Raw genomic sequence first — 15,078 nt, forward strand, 5'->3', positions numbered from 1 at the left:
GCTGCCACAATACGTTGTTTCATATCCTCTGGGGTTGTAGGCACATCACGGTACACATTCTCCTTTAACGTACCCCACAGAGAGAAGTCCAGAGGTGTAAGATCAGGAGAACGGGCTGGCCAATTTATGCGTCCTCCACGTCCTATGAAACGCCCGTCGAACATCCTGTCAAGGGTCAGCCTAGTGTTAATTGCGGAATGTGCAGGTGCACCATCATGCGGATACCACATACGTCGACCGTTTCCAGTGGGACTTTTTCGAGCAACGTTGGCAGATCATTCTGTAGAAACGCGATGTATTTTGCAGTGCTCTCCGATACACACGATCGAACAGCGGAGGAGTGGTACTCAAGCGTCAACTTTAGGTTACAATATCTCCGGATGTAATTAACATTTCACAATGCAACAAACGGCACTGATTACGTATTTGTTTATATGTTCAGATGTGCTAACAAAACTAACGGGGTTCCATTTAAAAAAACGTAGGTTTGTGTTAAAGACATACTTCCGTGCATTTTTGTATGGTTTGTATTAAACAATTACACTAGCCCCTCTCCTCACGTTCCGTCTGTGGAATCGGTTCGTCAGTATTTGATGTGGTTTACGAAATATATCCAGCGGTAACGTTAGGTGACTCACCCTATATATATATATATATATATATATATATACAGATGGCGGGATGGCGGTAGTAGATCATACACAAGGTATAAAAGGGCAGTGCGTTGGCGGAGCTGTCATTTGCACTCAGGTGATTCATGTGAAAAGGTCTTCGACCTGATTAAGAACGCACGACTGGAATTAACAGCCTTTGAACGCGGAATATTAGTTGGAGCTAGATGCATGGGACTTTCAATTTTGGAAATCGTTAAGGACTTCAGTATTCTGAGATCCACAGTGTCAAGAGTCTGCCGAGAATGCCAAATTGTGGGCATCACTTCTCACCACGAAGAATCCAGTGGCAGACGGGGTTCACTTAAACACCCTGAACAGCAGCATATAGTTATCAGAGCTGACAGAAAAACAACACTACGTGAAATAACCGCAGAAATCAATGTGGGACGCACGACGAACGCATCCTTTAGGCAGTGCGGTGAAATTTGGCGTTAATGGGCAGTGGCAGCAGACGACTGACACGAGTGCTGTTCATAACAGCACTACATCGCCTGCAGGGATTCCCCTGGGCACATGACCATATCAGTTTGACCCTAGACTACTGGAAAATTGTGGCCTGATCAGACGAGTTGGCAAGCGCTAATGGTATGGTTCGATTGTACCACAGACCCCACGAAGCCATGGACCCAGGCTATCAACAAGGCACTGTGAAAGGTGCTGATGACTCCACAATGGTGTGGGTCGCGTTTACATGGAATGGACTGAATCCTCTGGTGAAACTGAACCGATCATTGACTGGAAATGGTTAATTTCGGCTGTTGGAGACCAAATGCAGCCATTCATGAACTTTATGTTCCCGAGCAACGATGCACCATGTCGCCAGGCCACGACTGTTCGCAACCGGTTTGAAGAACATTCTGGACAACTCGAGGAGACGATTTGGTTACCCAGATCGCCTGATTTGAATCCCATCGAATATTTATGGGAGATAATAGAGACGTCACTTCTTGCGCAAAACCCTGCATCAGTAACTTTTTCGAAATAATAGATGGCCGTAGAGGCCGCAGGGGTCTTATAACTACTAGTTAGTGTATTGTATTGTATGGAGCTGGGGACCTAGAAAGGACGGAGAGGCTCCGTCCTCGCCGTGGCACACAGACCCACAACCGGCTACAGCAGTCCACTCACCCCACCGCCGCCCCACACCGAATCCAGGGTTATTGTGCAGTTCGGCCCCCAGTGGACCCCCGGGAACATCTTACACCAGACGAGTGTAACTCCAATGTTTGCATGGTTGAGTAATTATGGTGTACGCGTACGTGGAGAAAGTGTTTGCGCTGCAATCGCCGACATAGTGTAACTGAGGCAGAATAAGGAAAACCAGCCAGCATTCGCCGAGGCAGATCGAAAACCGCCTTAAAACCATCCACAGACTGATCGACACACCGGACCTCGACACTATCCGCCGGGCGGATTCGTTCCGGGGACCGGCACGCCTTCCCTCCCGGAAAGCAATGCGTTAGACCGCACGGCTAACTGGGTGGGCTAACTACTTGTTAAGTCCACACGATATCGAGTTGCTTCACTAAGCCGGGCAAAAGGAGGTCCGACACGATATTAGGAGGTATCCCATGACTTTTGGCACCCCGATCTCTGCCTTTCCTTAGAGATTTTACCCTCTTCAGCTCCCTCAGGTACCATGGAAATTGTTCCCAGATGTCGTAACACTTGTCCTATCATTCTGTCCCTTTTTATGTTTTCCTTATATTCATTTCCTCTAGGATTCCTCATTCACTATCTTGTAAGTCCACGTAACTTATAACATACTTCTGTAACACCAGAGCTCAAACGTTTCGATTCTCTTCTGTTACGGTTTTCCCACAGTCTAAGATTCATTTTTATTCAATGGTGTACTCCAAACATGTATTCTCAGAAATGTCTTCGTCAAATTGATGCCAATTTTTATTTTTTTTATTTTTTTTTATTTTGTAGTCCTTCTTTCGCCAGGAATGTGCTCTTTGGCTGTGCTACTCTGCTTTTTATATCTTCCTTGCGTCATTCGCCATATGCTATTTTGCTTCATTCGCCATATGCTATTTTGCTTCCAAAGTAGCAAAATTCCTTCACTTCGTCTTCTTCGAGGTCCCAAATTCTGATGTTAAGTTTATCGTTCAGCTCATATCGGCTACTCCTCATTACTTTCGTTTTTCTTCGGTGAATCTTATCATTCATATGGTTTCACCCTGAATTTACTTTCCCACTCCTGAACCTTTCTTTCATTGCAGCCATTGTTATTTCGAAGTACTTGCGTGGACTGAACAGCAGCGGCGAAAGATTTCACCTATTTCTCATCCGAGCAATTGTATCGTTTTGAATTGTCTAGGTCGACGAATACTATGAACTACTCTAATTTTTCTTAAGTCTTGCTTCCATTGCCAAGGACAGTGTCGGAATGCCTTTCCTAAATCCAAACCCATTTTCATCAACCATATCTCCAATTTTTTTTTTCAGTTGTTTTATATAGTGTTGCTCATTTTGAGTGATATGAGTTGGAGGAAGTAATATGTCTCTACTCTCTTTCTGGAACAAGAACACCAAGAATCATGATAGTAAGGTTCTATGTGATGGAAGTGCAGTTTTGTGGTTTGTGCCCATTTTTGTAAACCTCCCGCCCTAAGTAAATATTATTTATTCTTCTAATTATCTCTATTGCTCCTGCTGATTCCGTAAGGCTTCTAGATCCGAGAACAATGGTGAAAATTTGGTCCAACGAGCCTTTCATAAGTGACATCCTTCATCGGTGAATTATCCTACTTTTGGATTAGTCCAACAAATCTTTCTGGCGTCTGCCTTCCCACAGCTAATTTTGAGTGTCTGTTTTCATCTAGTTGTGCGTTTCATGTTTCAAGTATGCATATTAACGGACAGCTTTGCCTCAGAAGCTAACGAACTGCAAGCCTTCCCACATTTGGCAATCCTTTTTTAGCCGCTTGTCTTCAATCTACACATCTGCGACGTCTGCGCAAAGTCTTAGGGACCTAAAAACGTTGTCTGCCTGGTCGTTTACGTACAGGTTGGTCATAATTAACCTTCCGCTACTTGAGATGGTCCCCGTGAAAAACGAGTGATTGTAAAAATCATAAATAAATCATTGAAAGAAACACATTTTAATTTCCACCTTAGAGAGAAACATTTGTTAACAGCGTGCCATGTTCACATAGGTTATAAACGTTGCTGAATGTGACGGCCGTCACCATCCACGACGGCCTGGAACCGCACTAGAGATAGCATTTCATAACTGTTAGCGTCCGCCCCAGTAGCTGAGTGGTCAGCGTGACGGATTGCCGTCCTCCGGGCCCGGGTTCGATTCCCGGCTGGGTCGGAGATTTTCTCCGCTCAGGGACTGGGTGTTGTGTTGTGTTCATCATCATTTCATCCCCATCCGGCGTGCAGGTCGCCCAATGTGGCGCCGAATGTAATAAGACCTGCGCCAAGGCGGCCGGACCTGCCCCGCGAGGGGCCTCCCGGCCAATGACGCCAAACGCTCATTTCCATTTCCATAACTGTTAGCAACACATACCGAACGGTGGACCATGGAACGTTCAACTGTCATAACACAGCTCGAGCGCTGTTTGAAGATCGCACACTGCGTCCAGCATTCTCAGTCATGGAAACAGTCAATTACTCAGCACTTTGTGACGCAATTCCAAAATTGCCGTTTAATTCGAACTTCGCAATCGTGCCGAAACAGGATCTCTCCGAATTTCTTTACTGTATCGATACTTGCGGAGAACAGCAGCACTACTGCTGTTGTTTTGATAAATCCTCTTTACGAATAAAGCTATGCTCACCTCGTGCAGATCCACATTGGCTATCTGAAACTGTAACGCACACTGATGCTTGTGTTTCACCTCAACGTTGCTATACCAGTACCGGCGCCTAAAGACAAGTCTTGACACTAACATTACGAACATCGCAAATCCTGCAGCACACAGTCTGCACGTCATTCCCATAAAGTTAGGTACCCATACGGTAAATAGTTTTCCGTGTACATTGGCTGAAGTACCGAAAGGTTACTTATAAGCGCCCTGTATACAGCGAATAAATAACGGCCTTACCCTCTTCCTAGATTACGCCGGAAGGAGCTATAATTTCTCATAATGGCTTCTCATTAAGAAGGACGTCGTAGAAAATCTCGCAAGGAAAACTCCCCATCGCACCCCTCTCAGATTACGTGGTATGGTAAGATGGCGCAGAGGATACCCCGTCAAAAGCTGAACATGAAAACAAGCATGAAAACAGGAAGAACGTGAACTGAACAGTGAAAAAGAAAAGCGAAACAGCAACAGTGAACGGTCCAAAGGGAAGAAGTGCAATGAGAACAACCTTAAACTGCTAAGTGTTCATAGCCTTGGCCTGCCACGCGGGCATGCCGTTTTCAACACTCCCTCGACTTATTAATTTTCTTTTTCCCCACAACATTATGAACTATCTGTCCGGTCATTGAAATGTTTTTTCTCTTTCTGTAATCTTGGCAGTTGTCATACTATACATTGGTTATAGAATGTGAGTCATGTGGTAACAATACGTTACCGTCGCAAGTAAATGTGATGAATAGCGAGGGCAGGCGAGATACTACAAAGACGTCTTACAGAAATGAAAACAATAAATAAACGTCTAGTGAACTATGTCACAGCAAAGGAATTCAAGAGTTAAAACTTCTGAAACGGAACGCAACTTCAAAAACGTTAAAAGCATATGTTTTGACAGAGCACAGAGAAATTGTGTGAATGTGAAACTATTGCGTTTATTTGTTGCAGCTTATGTGACAAAATATTATGTGTTCATCATTTTCTTGGAAGTGGTCACTTTCACTTTCATACGAACCCCTATCTCGGGCAAGGAGGCATCTCTCACTCACTCACCTGTCCTGCAAATTACGTGCTTCGATAAGAGATTCCTATCAGATAACACACATACTGTCACGAATGCCGTGTATGACACACCAGACGTGTTTTTCGGTGGAGGATTCGGTTGACTTGTCGCCTTGTCATCAAATGTTTGCGGATTCCATTCGAAAGCCACTTCCTTTCGGCTGCTAATAGAGTAGTTGTGCAGAATCAGCTAAGCGAACAGTGAGAAAAAAAATTGGCACGAGTGAAGTTTGAACACAGTGTGGCCGCGTCACAGTCAACACCGTAACCACTGAACCAGTACGTCGTGTCAATTCGCTTCTGCTATATGCTGCATTTCCTGGTCTTGGACAGTTCACTGTTTATTTATTTATTTATTTATTTTTTTTTTGTTGCACAGTCCAGTACACCTTCTTCCTGTTTTCTTGCTTGGTCTGTGTTCAGTTTTTTACGGGCTGTCCACTCGGCCCTCTTACCACTATATCTGAGGGGTTTCTGATGGGGAGTTTCCCTTGTCAGCAGGAAAGTATTAAATCGAATCACATACCTGCTCTGACGTTACGCAAGTAAGCGTTTTGTGAGTTAGTCGTCTGTACAGGAGCATTAAACCAGCCAGCACACAACATTGGAAGTTATGTTCAATAAATCAATGGCATATTGATGTCAGTGAGATAGGTCTATTGTTCTTTGTATCCAGAGCTATTGACTTCTATGCATCAGGTACAGATACCCCAAGCTGTAATAAAGCATTAACCTTACACTATAACTTGAACTAATGCCAAAATGGCACGATGTGAGACACTCTACAGTTTTTTATGACTACATTCTTCGATAAATATTTCCACGGTGAACAGATCGATGAACGTATTCGTTTCTCACTTATATAGAGTTGTCAGGAACAGTCTGAAAACTTGTGAGAATGTTACCGGGTACGTTGTGCTCAAAAATAACTGTTAATAAAAAACTTCGATACGTTGCGTCTTTTATGAGTTAATTAGCATTGAAGTTAACCAATCATACCCCTGCGCGTGCAAATTCAAGCGGCCCGCCGGATACAATCAGAGTCAGTTGTTCTCGTAGCATAGACGATAGCATACGAGACTGCTTAGCCTTTAGCTAGGATTCGAGGCTTGCTACCGTTCCATGCCAAATTTTTGTATCGCGCTATTGTCCTGTTTGGCGATATCGTCTCTGGCAAGCCACTTGAATTTGCGTGCACAACGGCCTGAATGGCTAACTTCAATGTTAATTAAATCAAGAACGGCACAATGTATCGAATTTTTCTCTTAACAATTATCTCTGAGCACAGACTATCCTGCAACCGCCGAACAAGCTTCTCAGACTGTTTCTCACCACGCAGTAAATGTGATAAGAAATGAAAATGAAATGATTATGAGGCATTATTGGTCGAGAGACCGCATTTGGGGTTCTTCGGCCACCTGGTGCAAGTCTTTTTATTTGACGCGACTTCAGCGACTTAATCGATGAAGATGAGATAAAATTGTTAGGAAAACATAGAAATCTAGAGCCCGAGCGAAGAAAATCTTCGACACAGCCGAAAATCGAACCCAGGACCCCGGTATCTACAAGCAGCGACGATAACCGCTAGATCACGAACTGTGGATATGGGAAACAAAAGTGGATAACTCGTCCAAAGTCCTTTTATCAATGGCACTTGTTTATAACGGTACCTCTGCTCGTTTTTTTATGTCCCATGTTTTCTTCGATTTTATCCGTCCCGACATGATACATATTTCCGAAGGTCAAAAGGACACACAGATCACAGTCGTCCACAAGAACGGCAGCACAAGTGATCCACTGAATTACTGTCCAATATTTTTGTCATCCATTCGTTGTAGAATCTTAGAACATATTTTGAGCTGAAACGTAATGAAGTGTCTTGAACAGAATGACCTCCTCCATGCCACATAGCATGGATTCCGAAAACATCGATCATGTGATACTCAACTCGCATTTTTCTCACATGTCATCATCAAAGCTATGGACCAACTCAGTAAGATAAACGCAGTGTTTCTTGATTCATTATTATCAAAACTGTGGTTGTATAGAACATCAAGAGAAGAATGTAACTTGATTGAGAGATGACGCATCACATTATCTTAGATGGAGAGTTTTCGCCAGATGTAGAGATAACTTCGGGTGTGCCCCAGCGAAGTATTTTGGGACCAAATTGCATATTAATGGCCAATGGCTTCGTAGCAGTGGATCACCGGTTTTTGTCAGATCACCGAAGTTTATAGCTGTAGGGCTTGACTAGCACTTGGATGCGTCTGCCATACGCCGTTGGCAAGAGGGGTGCCCTCAGCCCTTTTGAGGCCAATTGAGAAGCTACTAGATTGAAAAATTGCAGCTCTGGTCACGAAAACTGACAACACGGAAGCGAGAGCGGTTTTCTGATCACATTCCCCACCATTTCCACATCCAGTGACGGCTGTCGACTAAGGATGGCGCGGCGGTCGATTGGTGCCGACGGACCTTCTGAGGCCTCTTCGGACGAAGTTCAGTTTTTGTATATTAACGAACCTGCTGTCAATAATAACCTCAGACTTTTCGCAGACGTTGCGGTTATCTGTAATGATATCCTGTCTGAAAAAAGATCGAAATAAATTCGCTGAATGTGAATAATTTAGGGTCAGCTGTATTAGGTACAGTTGTTATACTTGTGGTGAAATATGAAAATTTGTGCCGGACGGGGATTCGAAACAGGAATTCCAGCTTATCACGAGCGGTCTCTTTATCATCAGGTTACCCGTGCGCTCCCCGGGGCGATCCAAACCCCCTGTGTCTACATCCCTACACCTTTGAGGTAGAACATTTGTACCTAATGCAGCTGACGCCTACTTACGCGCATTCAGCGAATTTATTTCGGCCTAATTACGAACGGCTCTCCGTTATCATCAACGTAAATATGTCTGACGCAAACTGTACAAATATTTAGTCAGACCTGGAGAAGAATTCTAGCTGGTGCAAAGAGAAGTCACTTGCTTTAAAGATTCAGAAATATGAAATGTTGCAATTCACAAAAAGAAAAAAAAAGTAGTATCCTGTGACTACGATATCAGTAGGACGAAACATTAATCAGTCATTTCATATAAGTATGAGGATGTAACAGTTTTCGGGAACATGAAGTGGAACCAGCACACAGGCTCAACCGTAGACGAAGCAGGTGGCAGACTTCGGTTCATTGGTAGAGTAGTAGGAAAATGCAATGTCTACACTGCGGCCTGTTTGCAAAAAAACTCGTGCGCCCGTCTTAGAATATTGCTCAAGCGTGTCGAATCCTTATCAGATATGACTGACAACGGACATTGAACATATCCAAAGAATGGAAGCATGAATGATGACAAGTGTGTTTGACCCATAGGAGAGTGTTACAGAGATGCTGAAGAAACTGATATGGCAGACACTTGAAAACAGGCTTAAATTATCACGAGGAAACCTACTTGCAAAGTTTCTATAACGCGTTTTAGGTGAGAAATTTAGGAATATACTACAGCTCACATCTTTCCCATAGGAATGACAAAACAAGATTAGAGTAATTACAGTGCGCACAACGGCGTTTACGCGTCATTCTTTTCGCGCTCCGTACAGGAAAGCGCCCTAATTTCTAGTACAACAGGAAGTACCCTCTGCCATGCACTTCACAGTAGTTTACAAAATATAAATGTAGATGTAGATGTAGATGTAGACGCAGATGCAGATGCAGAAAGTCATCAAACTCTACGCAAAACAAGATATTTCAACATACACACTGAAAGGGTATTTATCCAAAAAGAAAACCAAATAACACTCAGTGGATTACGAATAATAGCCAACCATTTGCAAAATACAGGTTTATTAAACTTTCGCCATGGTTTTGGCAGTTTTAAAACTGTTTTCTTCAGATGACTTTGTACCTATTAACAAACATTACGACATTGTGTGTAGAACAGGTAGTGTAAATAGTATGCTTTGTTTACCTGAGACTGTAGGCTCTTTATTTGCCATAAGACTTTAATGGCATGCCTTGTAACCCCTCCCCCCTATTTAAACTTTTTAATTAATATGTTTATTCCAATGTTAAATATGTACTTGTGATGCAGCATACGCTGCTCGTTGCAGCTACGTGCATATACGACGCGCATGAGCGTCACCTACCAGAAGCGACCTGAAACTAGAGCCTCTACTCTTCAACTAGTCGGCGAATGTCACTTGTTCTGTATGTGGCATACTTACGCTCCTTAGGATCCGATACCACGTTTTATATTTAATGTCATATGTACACAGATCTGTCAAGTGGCACACTACATGTTGTTGGATCCAGCGTCAAATGCGATGTTTTAAATAGATTTAAGACGAAGCTCTACAGTAGAGCGCTACTACTTTTGAATCACATATTTAAATGGTGATTAAGTGGAGGCGACGCGCATGTACCAGACAGATTCAACGACTCCCATGTTGGATATAGATAATGTGATTCTACGTGAGCATGCTTCACTAAAAGTGTTTGTAAACGTTTACTGTAATTCTGTTTATTATAACGATACCGTATCTCTTCTACATAAAATGTCGTAATATTTGTTAATAGTGTAATACGTTCTGCAGAAGACAGTTTTGAAGCTGTTGAGACCATAGTAAAGGTTTAAGAAACCTGTATTTTGCAACTGGTTGGCTGTTATTTCCAAGCCATTGAAGCTGTTGCACGCATAGTTGCTGAAGCGCAGCCATGTTCAGAATCTTGGATATCATTCATTTTGGGCTGTCTGGGATACCTGTATTTCTTACGGTCACCGATCTTGCATGGGAAAAGTTCATCTTCTTTTTCTTCGTAGCACGTGTCCGTGATCGACACCTGCTTGCAACATTCGCCAGAACTGGCAAGTCTTGCACGGACGTCTTTTTCTGCTTGCAGAGGTACTGCTGCGTATGGCCTGCGTCGGCATCTGCGGCTCCGACGTCCACTACCTGACACACGGCAAGATCGGCGACAATGCGGTCGAGGTGCCCATGACTATCGGCCACGAAGCTTCAGGGGTCGTCGCCAAAGTGGGGCCCGGAGTAAAGCATCTCAAAGTGGGTCAGTGCACACGTTTGGAAATTTTTATTTTGTCATGACACGTGCGACAGAAACTTTAAATTACAAATTTAATAAAGATTTAATAAAGTACAAGTATCTGTCGTCTGAATGATAAACCTGGTTGTCTTACTATGGGAGGTCACAACATTGGCAAAACGGATTTTCTTCGAACTTTGTACACCTCTAGTAGGCCATTAAAATAATATAATGCGTGAGTAGTAAGGTGCAGTGCTCTGGCAATTCCGAGAAAATCGCAAGAGAAGTTTTACGCATATATTACGTAACTGATGTATCTGTGCGTAGGGGCCGCATGTTAGAGATCTTGGTGGTCAAGTAATGCCGCACGGTAGATCAGCATGTGCAGTTAGAGGGTTAGGTGCCCTCTGTAATAAAGAAAACTGAGTGAATGGATCAACTATGAACTTGAACGAGTGTCATTGGACGTCCGCCACGAAAGACGAACGTGTATGAGGCGACGGTTCGACTCCTGCTCAAACCGTAAATTTTGGGATATTGAACAAATTTGCACCTACACTATTCGTTCTACAATAGCAACGTCTCACCGCTACGCAGGTTAACTGCCAGATGGGGCCTGCCCCTACGTCTGCAGCTCGAAGTTTCGAGGTACAAGTAGTTCCGAGTACCGTACCAGACTGTATATATAAGGGATTTAGCAAATCACGACAGGCATACATTTTCAGAAAACTCTATGCGTCTCTTCATTTACTCGTCGATAGTTATAAATATGTTTGGTCTAATAATCAAATTTAATTAAAAATACTAAGCCGTCAAATAACATGAAATTCACTAAAACTCCTTGCAAGTGCACATCGTTTTTTAAATTATATTGCCTTCATATAAATTAAATAATATGACAAGTGATGAAGAAATATAGATTAAAAATTAAGTTTGAGCAGAGGCAAACCGTCGCTTCATACAGGTCCATCTTACAAAGCTCGAACGCTAATCTCTTCACCAGCATGAAGTATAACGTCCAGCCCCTACGCTCAGATACATGTTACATACACTACTGGCCATTAAAATTGGTACACCACGAAGATGACGTGCTACAGACGCGAAATTTAACTGACAGGAAGAAGATGCTGCGATATGCAATGTTTAGCTTTTCAGAGCATTCGCACATGGTTGGCGCCGGTGACGACACCTGAAACGTGCTGACATGAGGAAAGTTTCCAACCGATTTCTCATATACAAACAGCACTTGACCGGCGTTACCTGGTGAAACGTTGTTGCGATGCCTCGTGTAAAGGGGAGAAATGTGTACCATCACGTTTCCGACTTTGATAAAGGTCGGATTGTAGACTACCGCGATTGCGGGTTATCGTATCGCGACATTGCTGCTCGCGTTGGTCGAGATCCAATGACTGTTCGCAGAATATGGAATCGGTGGGCTCAGGAGGGTAATACGGAACGCCGTGCTGGATCCCAACGGCCTCGTATTGCTAGCAGTCGAGATGACAGGCATCTTATCCGCATGGCTGTAACGGATCGTGCAACCACGTCTCGATCCCCGAGTCAACAGATGGGGACGTTTGCGAGACAAAACCATCTGCACAAACAATTCGACGACGTTTGCAGCAGCATGGACTATCAGCTCGGAGACCATGGCTGCGGTTACCCTTGACGCTGCATCACAGACAGGAACGCCTGCCATGGTGTACTCAACGGCGAACCTAGGTGCACGAATGGCAAAACTTCATTTTTTCGGATGAATCCAGGTTCTGTTTACAGCATCATGATGGTCGCATCCGTGTTTGGCGACATTGCGGTGAACGCACATTGGAAGCGTGTATTCGTCATCGCCATACTGGCGTATCAGCCGGCGTGATGGTATGGGGTGCCATTGGTTACACGTCTCGGTCACCTCTTGTTCGCATTGACGGCACTTTGAACAGTAGACGCTACATTTCAGATGTGTTACGACCCGTGGCTCTACCCTTCATTCGATCTCTGCGAAACCCTACATTTCAGCAGGATAATGCCCGACTGCATGTTGCAGGTCCTGTACGGGCCTTTCTGGATACAGAAAATGTTCGACTGCTGCCCTGGCCAGCACATTCTCCAGATCTCTCACCAATTGAAAACGTCTGGTCAATGGTGGTCGAGCAACTGGCTCGTCGCAATACGCCAGTCACTACTCGTGATGAACTGTGGTATCGTGTTAAAGCTGCATGTGCAGCTGTACCTGTACACGTCATCCAAGTTCTGTTTGACTCAATGCCCAGACGTATCAAGGCCGTTATTACGGCCAGAGGTGGTTTTTCTGGGTACTGATTTCTCAGTATCTATGCACCCAAATTGCGTGCAAATCTAATCACATGTCAGCTCTAGTATACTTTACGTGTCCAATGAATACCCGTTTATCAACTGCATTTCTTCTTGGTGCAGCAATTTTAATGGCCTGTAGAGTAATAGACGCGTAAAACTTCTCTTGCGATTTTCTCGAAATTACCAGGGTAGTGCATCTTACTGCTGGCACATTATGTTGTTTTAATGGCCTATAAAAGATGTACAAAGTTTGATGTAAATCTGTGACCCCACGTCGTGCGCCCCCCCCCCCCCCTGCTTTTTAGAGTACGACTTGCAAATCTGTCCCTTGTACTGGTAAACGTTTTTTGAGGACGAGTTTCTTCTTCTACAGCATTTCTCAATTTCTCTTCGAATATCTTTCGCTTCCAATCAGATACATCGTAGAAAAGATACTCGACAGACTCAGAAATTTGTCGTAAAAAAAAGAGTTTTGGTATCCAGGCATCCTGTACGGGGAGACTGATCCCGAAAATTAACATCATTCTCATATTATTTGTGTTCCGCTGAAGTTATTTGCCAAAATTTAGTCATAAATTCCTCACCCAGTGTGATGAAAACACGTTGAAACGTTAAAACATGTACATATTTTTTGTCAAGCAGTAGGCCTACTTGAGGTCACGGTTGTTAATTTTGTACCGAAGCTAATTTCTCATGGAAAAGTTTACGTTCTACTACAAGCCACACAGCTTGTTTTCAGCTAACATTGCTGCAGTCACGCAACTATCATCATAGCTCACTGACAGTGCTACAGTACTGCCTGTACTCAAATATACTTGCAAATTACTCTTCTCACGGACTACTATTAAAATTCTATCAATTTCGATCCAATGTTTCTTGGGGGGGGGGGGAGAGGGGGGGGGGAGAAATTAATGTCGTAAGTCGTCTTTCAGATTGTACATGTCATATAGAAAAGTTGACTGGTCTTTTAATTTTTCTCTAAACTCATTTTAAAATATGTTTATTGAAATTATTTTATTTTATTACGGGCTTCACTAGCATTAAAACTGACTTCCAAATAAAAGGTCATTGTTTTATTCATAAACTTTGTCTCCCTTTAACTGTAATCTGAACCTCAGCAGACTGAAGGTATGCTCGCTATATATGTAGAAAACCTTATGAAACGTTCCCCGTACGTATCTTAAATAGTATATCAATTTCAAATATCTGGTTCAAATAAAAATCACCATTTTGACTGAGAATTAATGTGAATGTTTTGGTATGTAGATGCACCGAGGTAGGTCTATTATCAGGCAGGTGGAAGATCTTTAAGTGTCAATATTTTTTGCAATTTTTAGTTCAACAGTTATATTATTTTTTTCTTGACGTAAGTAGTTGTGTAAGGTCGGTATTAATGATTTCTAAACAACAACAAAGAACAAAAAGATCGTCGGCATAGCCTAAATAGAATGTTTTCTCAGTGATTTCTACTAATAGGACACGGAGGAAATCTGTAAAGATGGTATTTAAGCCTGTGGATCTTTCACATGATAATGCAGTGTTAACTTTATCTGCTCCGTGTGTAGCGTAAATACTCGAATGTACACTTCCAGGTGACCGAGTCGCCATAGAGCCTGGTGTTCCGTGCCGTAAATGCGACTTCTGTAAACAAGGCAGCTACCACCTGTGTCCGGACATCTTCTTCTGTGGTACTCCGCCTCATAACGGAAATCTCTCTCAGTACTACAAACACGCAGCTGATTTCTGTTACAAGTAAGACTTATAATAATAGAATTATGTTTTTGTTTTAAAAATAACGTGTAGCTTGGGCTGTAGCGTTTCTGACATCCGTTTAAACGCTCTTGAAGTACAGAATATTTTTTCGCAACATCCATTCAGTTTTACTGTTCTTGGAAAGAGCTCTTCATGAAATATCGACTATTCATCATGCAAGAATTGCCTGTCTCATTATGAAACATTTAGTGATTACGAAACCGGTTCTTTAAATGTATAAGCGCCTAAGTGGTCCTTCCTACAGTCCATCTTATCCACCTTATCTTTAACAGCTTCTAGTAAATTTTCCCTGTATCTTCAGTTTTTCCCAAGTCAAAAACGGAAAGATGACGGTGTGCATTGTACCCTGACAAATCTGACGCTGGAATCGTTACACAAACGTCTCTTTTCATGATCATTCTTAGACTCGAGA

At 43.0% G+C, this 15,078-nt stretch overlaps 1 protein-coding gene across 1 annotated transcript in view; it reads left to right on the forward strand.

Annotated features, from left to right (window-relative positions):
- The window catches only part of LOC126094754 (sorbitol dehydrogenase-like), a 105,988-nt gene that overhangs the window by 39,115 nt on the left and 51,795 nt on the right, over nt 1-15,078 (forward strand). The window contains exons 3-4 of the mRNA XM_049909305.1: nt 10,440-10,604; nt 14,486-14,645. Of these exons, the coding sequence (XP_049765262.1) occupies nt 10,440-10,604; nt 14,486-14,645 (325 nt within the window). The remainder of the gene's footprint in view (nt 1-10,439; nt 10,605-14,485; nt 14,646-15,078) is intronic.

Source organism: Schistocerca cancellata, chromosome 8, assembly GCF_023864275.1.
Source record: "Schistocerca cancellata isolate TAMUIC-IGC-003103 chromosome 8, iqSchCanc2.1, whole genome shotgun sequence".
Taxonomy (NCBI): Eukaryota; Metazoa; Arthropoda; class Insecta; order Orthoptera; family Acrididae; genus Schistocerca; species Schistocerca cancellata.